Raw genomic sequence first — 16,383 nt, 5'->3', positions numbered from 1 at the left:
GATGGTGCCTCCATGCAACTTGCTGAAGCAGATTCTAATACTGTCTAGGAAAACTAAACTTTAACTCTGACCTCAAAGAATCCTGACAGTTACAACTCCAGAAACTTGAGTGCAGAATGCAAAATCATAACCCATAAGGAAATAGGCACCATGAGCAAAAGCTAGAAGAAACAACAAACAGCACAAAAGACCCATAAAACTTTCAGTTTTGGATATAACAGAAAACAGAACGTAGACCGTTTATGTTAATATTTCATTTAATTTGTATAAGAAATTAGAAAATGGCTCAGAACTAAGTAGAATTTGTAAAAATAAAAAGTTATTTGAAAATATTGGGATGGATCATATAAAAGAAAAAGCAGGAAAAAAAAAGGAGGATAAAGTGAGAAAGTCTTAGATGTGTCCCATAGATGTTCTAAGAGATAATGGAGAAAATAAAAAACAGGCAACACGGAAGGGATAATGGCTGAGAATTTTCTACAATTTTTCCAGGACACTAATCCTGAGATTCATCAATCCTTTAAAATTCTAAGCATGGTTTAGACATTTATTGAATGGTAAGAAGGAAGGAAAGAAAGAAATGACTACATACCTAGATTCACCACTGAGATACCACAAAAACATCCAAGAGATCTTAAAGGAAGCCAGAAGAAAGGAAAGGAGGGAGGGAAGAGGGGAGGGAGGGAGGGAGTGTGGGAGGGAGTAAGACCGAAAGCACTAGCTTTTAGATAAAAGTACAGAAAGTAAACTAGGTAATTATTAGAACTGAGGTAAGTTTCTTTCGACATTCATCAATATGACAGGTAAGCATCCTGATTAAGAGCAGTGGAAAAAATCTTGAGTATAAGAAAACGTAAAGGAGGGGGAAAGGAGGAAACTCAAATGCATAGAATGTTTTAACTCCAATCTGAAAAATACAAAAGCAGAACATTAAATTAAGAACCAAAGACAACTTTTCCCGAAAAACGAATAGAGCTAAGACAGGTGGAAAAGAAAAATATCTAACCTTTATTGAGTGCAAACGTTTTTAAGAAAAAACTGAGCAGTGAAGAACTAAATATATCACGGGTGAGCACTTTCGGGGAGGAGTCAAATGTGGAAAAAGACACCGCCGAGGACTACAGACAGCCAAATACAGGGTATTTATTTAACATAATCCAAAATTATTGTTAGGATAGTTCAATAGATATTAAGTCTTCATCCGTTATTTCTGCCTGCTCACTATAATTTCTTCTTTTTTCTGGGTTCAGGCTCTATGTATAGCTCAATTACATTACGATGACGATGAGACGGACCGCAAAACAAAATATGTAAGAGGTTATCGAGGGCTATTTCTGTATCTTTTATTACGGGAAATTCATATTCACCCCATATTCTTAGTGACACTATTTTAGTTACAAGGAAGCCAACCAGACGTCCCATTTATATTTCTAGCAGTGGATATTAAGGATAAATTCCAACAAAGAGTTCTGTTTTAAACAATCCAAATCGCCCGAACTTTGCTGATTATTCTAGCGTCAGAACATTTTCTATTGGCTTAGCACTACTTGAAATCCATGACTCACAAACGCCAGGGCATGGAATCGTAGCAGTAAAGAACAGGTGAAAAGTTGTTCCTAGTTGTGTTCTGCAGGCGCATACAACTCCCGTAGTTCCCTGTGCAAAAATCAACAAATAAACAGAGGCACCGCATTTCAGATTCTCTTGCGCACCGTTCGCAAGGACGACTGGTTTTTGTAGTTTCTACATGGGTAACTGCTAAGCATATTAATCCTTGCTAGGGAGGGAATAAAACTACACTTCCCATAAAGGCGCGGGGGCGGCCTCCGGTCGGTTTACGTCATTGCTTCAGCCAACCAATGACAGCTCCGGGCGGCAGTGAGGCAAGCGCCGTCAGGCGCCAAAGTGGTTTTTTTTTTTCTTTTTCTTTTTTTTTTTTTCCGCCGAAGCTGAGCGGGTGCTGCTAGCGGAGGCGCCATATTGGAAGGGACAAAACTCCGGCGACAGCGAGTGACACAAATAAACCCCTGGACCCCCTCGTTCCCCCAGCTCTAAGGGCCGCGATGTTGTACCTAGAAGACTATCTGGAAAGTGAGTGGGCGGCGCTGGCGGGGGCCGTCTGTGGGACCTGCGGGCGGGCAAGAGCGCGAGTGGACGGGCAGGCGGGATGGCAGGAGGGAGGGGGAGGCGGGGGATGTTTCTTTCTCACGGTAACTGGCAGCCTCGCTGTGGGCTGCCGGCTCCTTCGACCCCCCCCGACGCACGCACGCACGCAGCGACGTAAGCGCGTACTTTCGCCGTTGGCCCCGCCCCTCTGACGGACTCTCCCTTTGACAGTGATTGAGCAGCTTCCAATGGACCTGCGGGACCGCTTCACGGAGATGCGCGAGATGGACCTGCAGGTGCAGAGTAAGTCGGCGCGTTTGCCGGTCTTGGCCGCGCGTGTTCAGTGCCAGACTTACTTGCAATGGACTTCATCGCCTCTGCTATGTGACTCTCCTCCGGCTCACTGGCTAGTGCATAAGGAGTTGTAAAAAAGAAAAGGCAGTGCCGATTCTTGCCCCTTGCTTTCTACGCTACTTTTCTCCTTGCTTTTTTACAAGAGAAGGAGACATTAGGGCACTTGTATGTGTTCCTTTCTCGAATTCAAGACTCTGCAATAAAAGTTTCTGTACCTTCAGTGAGAACCCAGATATATGTCTTAATGCACATCGGTGTAAATGTTGAGAAGATTTTGACTTGAGCCCTTATGTATGGAACATAGATTTCAGCATTTAGACTTTTGTTAAAGTTCGTTCTGTTCAAAAATTTTCAAGCGCGGAAAACACAGAAGCATAGGTTATATTCGGTTCTTTAGTGACCCTGGTGAACTTGGAATGTCAAATTTTGAAAAGTTACACATTATAGGATACATTCTCACTTGTCAACAGGATGATATTTTTTCAGTCAAAATCAGTAAGGGAAATAGATTTTCCTGTAAAGCTTCTTCTCTGTTGTAATAAAAATTTTGACTTTTCTTCTATCACTGATAGCTTGGTAGTCTGGTTACTTTTTTCCCAAAATTAACCTTGTTCTTTCATAGAGCAGTATTTGGCTTATTTTTTCCGTGAAGTTTATAAAAAAGGGTTTATGGTTCAAAGAAAGTAAAGAATCAGTGCCTTTGGAGATAAGAAGGTAAATTCTTACAGCGAAATTACGCTTAAAATTACACTTAAAATGAGTACAAATTTATGTCCACCATGTTCTGAAAGAACCTCACAAACCTTCCCCTTTTATGAAATGAATGTAATATAGCTATTCGTTATCTTGTAGAGCTACTATATTAAAAATTAAGAGTGCGAAGTGAAGTATACGTTACATAATTAAAATGTACATTTAGGTGTACCCTTATGGCTAGATGTTACTCTCTTTGTTTAGATGTAGGTACTCCTTAATTAAATTGTGTAAATGATAGTAGTGACTGGCCTTCATGGGGTCTATCCCCAGAAAATGTGTTTCTTGATCCCATTTATGCCACCTGTGTTTAAGCTATATACATAAAAGTTTCTCACGCCGCCAGGTTTTTTTCCTAGAAAAGTGGAGGTAGAGGAAGATCTGGGTTTTGGGGTATGATTGGGATGAAAGGGGTATCATGGAAAGAGATCAGAGAACCAGCATTCCTTGTGGTAGCTAAGGACCTGTCCTTTCTCCCCCTTGCTTCTCTGCCTTCCTTCCTACTTCCCCCCGCCTTCCATATCCATTGTTCTTGAATATACTTTTCTTAGCCTCTTGTCAGTTTTATGTGGCCAGGCTTAATACAAGGTGATATGATATGGAAGCCTTTTTTTCAGTGGATTGTAGTGTAGAAGTCTGATTTGTGTATTTCTTTAACTTACTCACAAAATTCATTTTAACTTTAATGTGGTTGAAATGCTAAAGTAGTGCTTTCTACAGGTTTTGATGTCAGATAGATCTGAGTTCATATTAGAATTTTACTGACATATTTTTTGACATTGACCATGGTTTTCATTGCCTATAAAATGAAAATCATCTGAGGATTTAAAATAACAGTTAGGGGCGCCTGGGTGGTGTAGTCCTTAAGCATCTGCCTTTGGCTCAGGGTGTGATCCCAGTGCTCTGGGATCGAGCCCCACATCAGGCTCCTCTGCTGGGAGCCTGCTTCTTCCTCTCCCACTCCCCCCTGCTTGTGTTCGCTCTCTTGCTGGCTGTCTCTGTCAAATAAATAAAATAAAAAATCTTTAAAAAAAAAAAAAAAGAATAAATAAATAAAATAACATAGTTAAATTAGAACTTATAGTATCTGATACAGAGTAGAAATTCAATAAAGGGTAACTGTTGTTTTATACTTTTATACTTTATACTTTATATATATACTTTATATTATACAAATTTTAAGTTCTCTTGTGATTTGACCTTAGATTATATAAATGAGAGGTTTTATAAACTTACATTTTATAATAATTAGAATTTTCTAAAGTTAATAGGTACTATCAATTAATAAGAGACTTCTTTGTATGTTAAAAATTGCTTATTTAAACAAAGGAAAATTTTAAAAAAATTAACTGTAAGACTTCTTAGAATCTTTAAAAACCTATTATATTATTGCCCTGAAAATCTCCAAAAGGTTTTCCTTCACTTATATATAGCAACAGAATCTCTCTCTCTCTCTCTTTTTTTTAACTTTTCCTTTTTTAGCAGATGTGGAATGAGATGACTACTCTTGGCACACACTTAGGGAAAAACTTATCTAGAATAAATAATACAGTGTATCAAGTGAACAAATGATTGTACCTTCTACTTTCAGTCATGATATGAGATGATGGGGTGCTTAATGCCATATAGTGAGAGGTTAAAATCTTTTTATTACTCTTTCTTATTAAAAGAAATGTGAGGATTATCTAGTGGTAACTTTTTTTTTTTTTTTAAGATTTTATTTATTTATTTGACAGAGAGAGAGACAGCCAGCAAGAGAGGGAACACAAGCAGGGGGAGTGAGAGAAAGAAGCAAGCTCCCAGCGGAGCAGGGAGCCAGATGTGGGGCTCAATCCCAGGACCCTGGGATCACGCCCTGAGCTGAAGGCAGATGCTTAATGACTGAGCCACCCAGGCGCCCCTATCTAGTGGTACTTTTAATAAGAAATTGTGCTTTGGCCCATTCGGCTGATTTAATACCATTACCTTTTGACCCAAAGGCTGTACTATTGAAATACTACAGTATAGAACCTATCTATGTTGTTGACTACTTTGACTACAGGAAAAATTTTGAAATAACAACAAATATAAATTGTCAGAGAAAATTGTAACTTTTTTTTTTTTTTTTTTACTGGAGTAATTAAAGCATTTACATAATCAAAGCATGACATATTTAAGTTATTGGCCAAGTGAAAGAGTTTATGTTGTCAGATGTTTTTTTCTTTCCCTAAATCAGAGCATGTACATTTAGCATATGAATTTGGTCATCTAAATATGAAATGTTTTTATTATGTCATAGATGCCATGGATCAACTAGAACAAAGAGTCAGTGAATTCTTTATGAATGCAAAGAAAAATAAACCGGAGTGGAGAGAAGAACAAATGGCATCCATCAAAAAAGTATGTTCAACACTCTGGATGATCTATCAGTAAATATTGGGGTCCTCTGAGAAAGATATTTTAAAATGAATTTGTTTTCTGGTTATCAAAATGAGAGAAAGTTATCAATGGCTCTTTAGAATTTAAATAATTGTGTTTTAGAGCTTCAGGTGTAGGATTTCTAATCATTTTGGTAATTTAAAATTTGTTTCAATAATTATCGACTTTTGTTACAGAATTACACAATTAAAAAAAGTCAATTTTTTCTTTTAATTTATTTTATTCCAATTACAGCTAATTAAGGTTGCCTTGTCTTCACAGATATAACATGGTCTTCCAGTTTCGCTCACAAACTGGGGTGAAAATTAGCTCACCTTGAAGCATATTTTATATATTGCTAGGTACCTAAGTTGGTAGAGTCACAGAAGAACATAATCTTAAGAGTTGAAAGGATCTTTCAAAAGTCTTTTAGTTTAAAACTCTAAATTTGTATATGAATTGAGCCTAGAAATACAGAATTCCTTGAGTTTTGATGTTTTATAGTACTTACAGGTCTCTTCCAGGTTAGAATGAGTATCAGATCTCCTCTCAAGGTTTGCTTTAAATGTATGACCTAGTGTATTTGGGATACTTTGGAAGAACTACATAGAAGACCTAGGTTTGGTCGTGACTGCCATTTAGCTACACGACATTGGGCAGGTTCTTTAATATCTCTGAGTAATAATGGCTCCCTCACCCCAACCCTCATAGAATTGTTCAAAAATCAACTGAGAAAGAAATTTGAAAACTACAGATTTGGAGTATTGTGTTATTTATTTTGCCACATGGGGGGAAGCACAGAATTTGTCCTCGCTTGGAAGATACCTGGAGGCCTGGTGTATATTAGTATAGATATCACATCTATACAGGTGACCCTTGAATAACATGGGTTTGTACTGTTGAGTCCACTTATACGTGGATTTTTTTTTTTTTTTGATAGATACGGTACAGTACTATAAATGTATTTTCTCAACTTTTTTTCTCTAGCTTACTTTATTGTAAGAATATAGAACATAATACACAAAATATGCATTAATCTGCTGTTTATGTTATCAGTAAAGGATTCTGGTCAACAGTTGGCTATTAGTAGTTAAACTTTTAGTCAGAAGCTTATGTGTGGATTTTCAACCACATGGGGGACACCGTGTTCAAGGGTCAACTCTGCAGCCCAAAGTCAGTCATCATCCCTTTAACCTATTAAGTTTTTGGTGTAGTACAGCTTGGCTATATCCTTTAAAGTCTAGTTCTCCATGGAAATTGATAGAATCAGGTTTTTGTTTTTAAATGATTTGCTTTATACTGAGGAGAAATCTAAAGTATAGGTTGAATTGTATGAATTAATGCCTGACTTGAAATGAGAGTTCCAGAACAATTGGAAAATAGGGACATGCAGGTCAGAATCTTTTCAGTAGTTACACTTTGATTAAAAAGTTTTAAAAATGGGGAGAGGAAATGTTCTTTATAAATTAAATAAATTATAACATTTTCTTTGAAAGGGAAAGAACTATTCATTAGTTCATGTAACTTTTACTAGTTTAGAGGCTAGACTTGGACTGGTATTTAATTTTACTTATATCTTCTTGAGGAATGCTGAACATCTTCCTTTAATTCTTGGCCATTGTACATAATTTCTATTCCTGCCCCATCCCCATCCTGTCCTTAACTGGGTTTTTATTGCTAATGTAGGATGACTGACATTGAATATAAGGTGTGATAGTGAAAATGCAGTTATATGCGCTGAATACACGTATTTTTAAATTATTAATTTATTCTTGAAATAAAAATGTTTTTATTCAGGATTACTATAAAGCTTTGGAAGATGCAGATGAGAAGGTACAATTGGCAAACCAGATATATGACTTGGTAAGTAAAATGAATGTGCATGCTGTGCCATAAGTACTTATATTATGGATTATGTTTTAAGTTTTATTGGCTTAAATATTAATAGGAAGAACAGACTAAATTTGAAGTATTGCTTTCTTGATCCCATTTCATTTGAGGTTTCAGTGTCTATTTTTTGGTTTCTTTGTGGAGAAGAGTTAGAGTCCACAGTTTAGTCAACAGGTCAAGAACCTTATGTTTTAGCCAAATTTACATTGTTACAAGATTTTAGCTGATGTTAGATTTTTTTTTGTTGTTTTTTTTTTTTAAACAAGAATTGGTGTTTAAATTTATTTTACTAACCCTTGTCTTAAGGTAGTATGTTTACTTACCTGATAAATCATCTTGAGATTGTTTCTGTGGTAAAATACACAGAAGACTACTTTGTTGACAAGCCTTCTTGGTTGCCTGATTAAATGGAGAAGAGAAACATTTGAGTCCGTCTTAAGAGATAGTACTCGACTATCTATTAAGTGATGTCAGTAGGTAGCACTCAGCAACTGGCTCAGGTGGCAAAGATGGGAAACACTTGATTAAACTTTAAAAAAAGGTTCTTTTTTGCAGTAGCAGCACTTGCAAAAGATTGAAATCACTATAAGACAGAGGCAGTATTTCTCAAACTGGTATAATTATAATGCTCTTTTTTATGTAAAGCATCTTCTAAAATATATACTTTAGGAAATACTCATTTCTGGTTCTGCCTCAAAGCAAGTTAAAGCTAAAAGCAAATGGACACTTATGGCCAACTTCAGCATATAGATTTCATATCTTATTTTTGTAATCTTATCTGGATACAGTCTCATCACTGAGCAAGTATATATAAATGTAAATGTTATTGGTAAGACGCAAGATAAAAGGTACATACCACATACGGTGTACATTGTAAATGCTTATAGGAAACTAGAAAACATTTGTCATGTGAAGCCATAGAAAATGTTTCATTCTCATATAGTGGAAGTTTTTAATGGCTGTAATAACCTAGCCTCTTTTGTCCATGCAGTTATTCTGAAAACAATTTTAAGATATAATGCTGTAGGAAAGGCAGAATGGATTATAGCTTGATTTACTATGGAATTGGAAAAAAAAAAGTTCTTAATTGTTTTGGTCTTGAAGTATGTCTATAAACACACAAAAAGACATTTATATTTGAATCCAAGAGGAATTTGTTTTGTAACATTGCTCCTCATATTTAGTGATTCTGTGTGTCAGTATTTAGAGACTACATGCTCTTTGGCTGTGCTCTTTGTTAGTATTTTGTTATTTTACTACTTTTTATACGTTTAAAAAATTTCAGTGTATTTCATACATTTAGAAAAGTATGTATAATATAAATATGTTCTTTTTAAATATGTGTGGGTTTTTGGTGTGTATCTATCCATTATTTATGAACCACACTGTTTTATTCACTCTTGTGCTTCGTATAACGGAGTTCTATCTGCATGTGATGGAGGAACAAAATGTAAATACTATAGATGGCTTCTGTTCTCAAGGTGTTGGTAAACTAGTCGGGAAGACATGCCCACAAACTAAAGTGAAGAGCCTGTATGGAAACATGTAATAAATAAAGATTAATGCAGTAAATATTAAGTATCTGGTAACAGACTGAATTAACTCATGTAGAGTATTGTTAATTTCTTAGAGGATACGAGATGAGTTTTGAACAGAATTTATTCAGAAGCTCTGGGGCCTGGATTAAGGTTCGTATTGAGGGGAAAGCAGTTCACTGAGAGATAATGGATAAGCATAGGGTGAAAATAAAACTTAGTAAATTCTTTGAGGGGGATAGATTTTTTTAGGCTAGGGAGCGAGGTAGTAGAAGGTGATGTAATGAACAAAACGTAATAAAGAGTAAGTGCCCATAATGGATCCATACAGACATGAGTTCAGCCGCTTCACTGACAGCAGGACTTTGGATAAGTTACTTCATCCCAAAATCTTAGTTTCCTTATCTGTAAGATAGCGATATTAATTTGTGCCTTACAGGAGGACTTGCATACGTCTATAAAATGATCTTAGCTTGTGAGAGCGCCACATAGTGGACGCTCACTTCTTCCTTAAAGATGCTCTCCATCTTACTTGTCTAACTGGGACTCTCCACTTTGGTGGAGCCCCTGCTTCCCTTTTAACTCTGCCAAGTGACGCCTGGTTTCTTCCCCATTCCCCCAGTATTTCCAGGACGGCCTTGTGTCTTTACTCTTCCTCCTTCCTTCTTCTCCCCTTCCGTCCTCTGCCCTCCCTCTCCCTTTTCTTTTTGTGGCTCTTCTTTTCCTCTCCCTCCTTCCCTTCCTATTTTAGCACTCCATATTAAATTGCTATTTCAGGCGATCATGACATCCTTAATATAAAAATCCATTCTTTTTTGAGACTTAATCGTCTATATCGTCCTCCCATCTTTGTGACCTTCTGCAGTCTCTGTGGATATTACTCATAATGGTTGCTGTTCCTCAGGGCTCTGTCTTTGACCTGCATTGTTTCTTACTGTATTCGGGTGATTCTCACACAGTGGTAACTTTCGTCCCTTCTTCTACCCAACTCCAGAGTCCAGGAAGACCAAATGCCACATGGTGAAGAACTGTTCTGTCAAATGCCCCACACACAGCCCAAGCTGAGAAACCTTCCTCCATTAATTTTCCAAGTGTTCTCTTAGTTTTAGTAATTATACATTAATGACTCCTCAAGCTCAGGCTTCTCTTCTGAGCCTATTCATCTTAACTGAGAATTCCCAGGCCCTGGAACTCAGCGTATTAATATTAACATTTAACTCCTAGTCTTCTCTTTTCCTTCTCTCAGAAGAGCTACCGATCTTCCAGTCATTCACAATGAAATACTGAAAGTCATCCTCATCTCTTTGTCCCTAGCTTCCCCACATTATTTAATCAATATATCTTGTTCATTTTATCTTCTAAATATCTCTCATTACGCCTTCCTCTTCACTTCTGCAGCCTGCCACAGTTCAAGAACTTTAAAAAAAAATTGACTGGCGTGCTTTTCCTTCTGTCTTTGCTTGGGAAACTTTCTCCATCTTTCATAATCCTGCACGTGCAGTCTCTTTATTAAAATCACCTTAATAATCTTGATATTTATGTCATTTATATCTGGGAGAAGAGATTTGATCACTTAGAAAAGTCACACAAGAATGATTTAAACAAAAGGCTTATTTCCCTCTCATATAAAATATCTGTTGGAGGAGGCAAATCAGGGCTTGCGTGGCAACCCCGACATCATCAGTGTCCCGAGCTGCTTCTAATCCATTCCTCCTCTTTTCTGGATAGGTAGAAGACTTGCAGTAGGGGATTACTCAAAAGGGCATATTTTGCAGTTCCGTCAGCTCCTTTAAAAAAGCCTTTCTGGGAATCTTACTACTGACTTCTGCTTCTCTCTCCTGTAGCTGCTTCTCAAAATGTTCCTTAACGGGGCACATTGCCGCCCCAGGTGTGTGGGTTCTGTCAGTGAGGAAGGAGGCTGTTGAGCAGGTCCTTAGCACTTTGTGTCTTACCCTACCCCTCAACAGAATCCTATCAGCTTCCAAGTCATTATTCCCATGATTGTGTTATTATTTGAATTAAATGGTAATGATTTACTTTTGGCTTGTATGTCTGTCTCCCTTACTATGAATGTTAAGAACTATGTTTTGTTTTTTTAATTTTAGCGTCTTCAGACTCCACAGTAGTTATTTCTCAGTAAATATTTGTTCGCCTAAATAGGTTAGTAGAAAAGAAAAGGCGCTAACATGACTCCCAAGTTATGAGTGTTAGGGATAGAGTTTAGTGGTGTCATTCTTTGCGTGAGATATTGTAGTTGAGTGACATTTTCTCAAAAAATAATAGAGTCACATTTTAGTATGCTAAGACTGACTTAGTTTTGATGGACAACAAGGGTAGGCTACAGTGCAAATAGCCCCTTCTTTTTAAGGGATGACTTTAAACCAAGAGAAGTGAAAGTAATGTAATTCAAATGAGTTAGTTTCCTTTATAGAATCACTGTAGAAGACCAAACAATCTTATAGTCTATGTCTTTGCTCGGATCTTTTTGGTATCCCTCTCTTTAAATTGTTCTCCATTTTTTTAGTTTCTTCAGTTTAGATTTCTTTCTTTGATACATAAGCTCAGTTTGGAAGTTCTGAAACAGGCTTTATAAAATGTGCCTTCAGCAAAAGGGGCATTTTTTAAAATATCAAGACTTATTGTGAGGTACATGTTTTATTTAAATACCTTTTTCATTTAAACACTTTTCACTTTATAATTACACAGTATTTTTTGGCTATTTTCAGTTCCTTTGCTTTTAAAGAGATTCCTTTTAAATTATGAAAACATTTGGTAAACACTATTAGACTTTACTGTACAAAGTAATGACAGTATCATTTTCATAAAATAAAAAATATTAGATCTCCTAACCAGGACCCTTGAAAGTATGTGAGGTTCGTAATCATTCTGTACCCTCAGAGCCTGGCCCAGTAGATTAGTTGAGCAGTAAACAGAAGGACGAAGAAGACGTTCGAGGTGCTGTGATCCAGTGTTTCCCAGACCTTAATATTTGCATCCCACCTTCAAGGTTTTTAGATTATCCATATCACCTGTACATCTAGCTAACTAAGTAAATTTTTAAATGAAGTGTATTTAAGAGGAAAATTTATTTATTAATCTGATGCTATTATCATAAAGGAAAAACTAGCATCACTTATCACAAAAATAATTATAAAATGTTAAAAAACAACACGCAGCCTCCACGGAATGCTTGCGCTTTGTGCGCTGCGCCACATTGCCAGCGTGGCTTGTGGTGTTTGAACAGTTTATGCTGGAGGGTAAGAAATTTACTTTTGCAAATAATTGCAGTTGAGCCTAAGGGAATTATTGCCTTGTTCATAGGGAGGTTACTAAATGGATTTACCATCTCATATTAGTTGTATTCCGCAAAATATCAACAGTAAATATCCAAGTGAAAGTCTATAGGAAAGAGGAATTAAATTCTATAACATTTAACATTTGAGAGCTTAGAAAGCTAAATGCTTCAAAACTGAGTGGGTGGGACATAGTGTAAATGTAAAACTCCAGTAATTTTTAATCATAGATCATTTATCCAATAGACAGTGGTACTTCTATTTATATACTTCTGCATAGTGGGAAAGTATAACTTCCATTTGTTCAGCAAATATTTCTAGAGCTCCAGCTAAGAGCAGTCACTGGTGTTAAGTGGGCAGTAATGACACAGAGAAGCAATGAATATAGGCAAACTATTAAGAAAAGATTCGTTTAGGTTTTGATAAGTGCTATGAAGGAAATAAACATCGTGGAGAGAGGGATAAAGAAGGAATTACTAGAGGAGGCTGTGAAGAATGTAGTCAGCAGGAGTGGCATAGTCTCAGGAGGTGACATTTGAGGAGGTACTGGGAAAATGAGAAAGAGCCAGCCATGGAAAGGGAGCATCAGGAAGAACATTTCAGGAAGATGATGGACCAAGTGCCACGTCAGAGGTGGAAGAGTGCTTGGCAGGTTGAAGCAGGGAAGAGGCCAGTGTGGTTGGTGGATAGTAAGGAAGGAGAAGGGTGGTGCTGAGAAGGAGCCAGGCAGGAGGCACCACGTGCAGGGTCTTCTAAGCCAATGGAAGCAGTGTGTTTTTTCTTCTGAAAGGAGTAGGAGGCCACCTTATACAGAGGAAGGAGGTGTACCTTAGAGGAAATTGTCTGTTTGCCTTTGCTTACACATTGCGTTGTTACGGTAATTTCAAGTAAGCATGTGTTATTTTTACAGATTTTAATGTACGATAATTTAGTATATAATTATGTTTCATTTTGCCCCTCAGTGTTTTACATAGCATGGTATTTCATTGTATTATATTTATTGAAATATTTTATTTACTTTTAAAATCACTAGTACACTTTTTATACCTGTGACTAGTATTGTACTGATTACTTCATTTATAAAGGAAAGAAACCAGACTGCATAAATGTCCACAAATGAAGGGATTGATGGATTTAGGGGTTCAGTAGAACAAACTGAAATTTATTTCAGTAGTTGTCTTAGGGGAAATGAGCAACAACAAAAAAGCTATCCTATTAAAATAATTTCCTTCTAGAATCCTGATACTCATAGTCATTAAACACTTATTTGTGTTTCTCAGCCAGATGTCACTGTCATCAGGCTGTATTAGATTACAATACCTAATAAAGTTGATTTATGTATACTCTGATAAAATTTGAGCTTTTAGTTAATGCTTGAATGATTTTAGCAGTCTCTTACACTGCTCAGTACCCTTGAACTTGCTTCTTTTTTATATCCTGGCCTATTCCTGAGATGATTATATTTCAGGTATACATTTTACCTATAACTTTGAGAATTCTTTATCTGATACTCTGATTAAAGAAATATATTATGTAAGTTTGACCTTTTGACTTGTCTCCTATCCTTATTGTCTTTTAGGAAGATTAGATGTGGTTTATATGCTAAGGCCCCAAATATTTGATTCAGCCTAAAGATGGATCAGATTTTCACCTATTTTAAATATAATTCAGAGATGTGAAGAATCATTTTCATGACTTATCAGAGAAATAATTTGCCATCATGGTTCCTTTTTCTTCTCCAATTTACCCTCTTTATTCTCTATTACCAGATCTTTTCAGAGTTAGAAATTTATCTCTCATTGCCATGGATTTCACCTTAGAACTTTATAGAATAACTTGTGCTCATTCTGAAAGGGCAAGCGAGACATTTAAATTTTAGAATTTGATGGTATTGGAAGCCATAAATCATGTAGAAACTTTTTTGAAAAGGTTTATTTAGTTCGGTTTGGATCCATCAGTGACACATCTTAAAATTTGAATATAGGAAACCCGGAGTCAAAAGAGAAGACTAAAGGATTACAACTCTATGCTAAAATGTTAAAATAGGAGGATTGTTTTCTTTCGTGCAGAGGAGCCAAGTGTGACTTACTTATCTTTGTGATCATCAAGGTGTTAACAAATGAGGTCAACAGAATTTCCTTTGGCTCTGAAGAGGTCAGAAAAAAGAGAACTGATTTAAAATTAATGCGGTTATATTTGGGGTTATGAGATATGATTTGAGTCTGTAGAATAAGGAAGCTTTTGTGGCTGGTATTTGTTGACATTAAGTGGGGAACAAATCAATAATTAGACTCTGTGGTCAGCCTTGTGTTAGGAATCTGTGGTTAATGGAAAATCTCTCAATTGGAGTAGTACCCTCTCTACTACTATAAATCAATCTTATGAGGTCAGGTGTGTGTGGAAGAGTGGGGTAATATAGGTTCTTGCTTTGCCTGATACCTGTGGGGCCGTTATGGTAATCTGCCATAGTAGGTGCTTTACCCATTCAGAATCATGGGGATAGGGGAGATGCTCTCTACAGGTTTCAGGCACGTTCAGTGGTGCTATGGCTGTTTAATGCTGTTGAAGTACTCTGCTGCTTCATAGTTCGAGTTAAATCCTGCGGTCAACTTTCTAACTTTTTTTTTTTTTTTTAAGATTTTATTTATTTATTTATTTAACACAGATAGAGACAGCCAGCGAGAGAGGGAACACAAGCAGGGGAGTGGGAGAGGAAGAAGCAGGCTCATAGCGGAGGAGCCTGATGCGGGGCTCGATCCCATAATGCTGGGAACACACCCTGAGCCGAAGGCAGACGCTTAACCGCTGTGCCACCCAGGCGCCCCTAACTTTCTAACTTCTAATTTGATTTAGTATAGTAGCAGTGATCTAAGAAAAGCAGATCTCATTGCCTTATAATTGCTTCTATATTCATCAGTTCATAATCTTTTTTTTTTTTTTTTTTTTTTTTTTACCTACCAAGAGATAGGAATGATTGGAAGCTATCTTACAAAGCTACCTACCACAATGTGGGTTAGGCTTTTCTGTGTCTATTTTAATTACATATTTGTTTTTAGAATTATTAAATCTTTGGATTCCATTCCTTTTTTTGACCTGCTAGTATTGGAAATTCCATCATTATTTTCCATGTGCTCATGTGTAATAATCCCTATCAGTACCATCTTTAATACACTGAAGTAGTTCTTTAGTGCAGAGGTGGGAAGAGTTAGGGGAGGGTACATGATGTCTTCATCTCACTCTGACTCCATCCTCCCGACCTAGATTCTAACATTCTGCCTGTCTATATTGTATATAACTATTCCAGGCCACACTATGCTTTACTTTTTCTTTTTTCTCTGAGAATCTTATCTTCCTGTCTCTATTCATTCATTAATTATTAATTTTTCTTTCCCTCTATTTGAAAACAGTATGTTCTTCACCCTCTAACTCATGTACTTCCTTTGTGTCTACCACAGCCCAAGGTTATATATGTATTTTTTTATGTACTACTTCTAATCCTTTTCCAACTATTGCATATTTGCTACATCTAGGGTATATATATTTTAAAACATATATTAGATTAAAAAGCTCACATAAATCTTGACTTGTCAGCCAAATTATAATTCCTATGAAAGCAGAGATTCTTTCTCATTTTTCATGTATTTTCCATTTAACCCAACGCCAAGCACAAATCTCAATATTGTAGGTAATAAAGGTGGTGGAATATTTCATTGCATTAAGTGGTCTTGGAATTTAAATATGAGTATTTTTTGACTTCCCTTGAGATTAAATTTTGACAATGTAAGATATTCTTGAATAACTGAGGTCTGTGTTCACACTTTATTATTGGAAGGCAGGTTCCATTAAAGGATGCTCAATTACCTGCATGTTCTTTGAATAGGAGCATTTGTCCCTAATACGTTCCTCTATAGGATTTTAAATATTGTAATTACAGATTCTGCCATTTATTCTGAAAAATAACTTGTGTGTGAAGATGGACAGAAAACTGGGTTTTAAATTATTGAACAGTCACTAACCAATAAATACCCCACTGGGTGCTGTTAATATACAAAATA

At 36.5% G+C, this 16,383-nt stretch overlaps 1 protein-coding gene across 1 annotated transcript in view; it reads left to right on the top strand.

The window, feature by feature from the left end:
* The first annotated feature begins 1,937 nt into the window (after positions 1 to 1,937).
* The window catches only part of ING3 (inhibitor of growth family member 3), a 28,632-nt gene continuing 14,186 nt past the window's right edge, over positions 1,938 to 16,383 (top strand). Inside the window, exons 1-4 of the mRNA XM_045792764.2 lie at positions 1,938 to 2,091; positions 2,338 to 2,409; positions 5,492 to 5,592; positions 7,408 to 7,473. Coding sequence (XP_045648720.1) covers positions 2,064 to 2,091; positions 2,338 to 2,409; positions 5,492 to 5,592; positions 7,408 to 7,473 — 267 coding nt within the window. The 5' untranslated portion in view covers positions 1,938 to 2,063. The remainder of the gene's footprint in view (positions 2,092 to 2,337; positions 2,410 to 5,491; positions 5,593 to 7,407; positions 7,474 to 16,383) is intronic.

Source organism: Ursus americanus, chromosome 3, assembly GCF_024610735.1.
Source record: "Ursus americanus isolate L20-20 chromosome 3, mUrsAme1.1.p, whole genome shotgun sequence".
Lineage (NCBI taxonomy): Eukaryota > Metazoa > Chordata > Mammalia > Carnivora > Ursidae > Ursus > Ursus americanus.
Note: the sequence above shows the minus strand (reverse complement) of the source record. Positions and strands in the feature narration are given on the sequence as shown.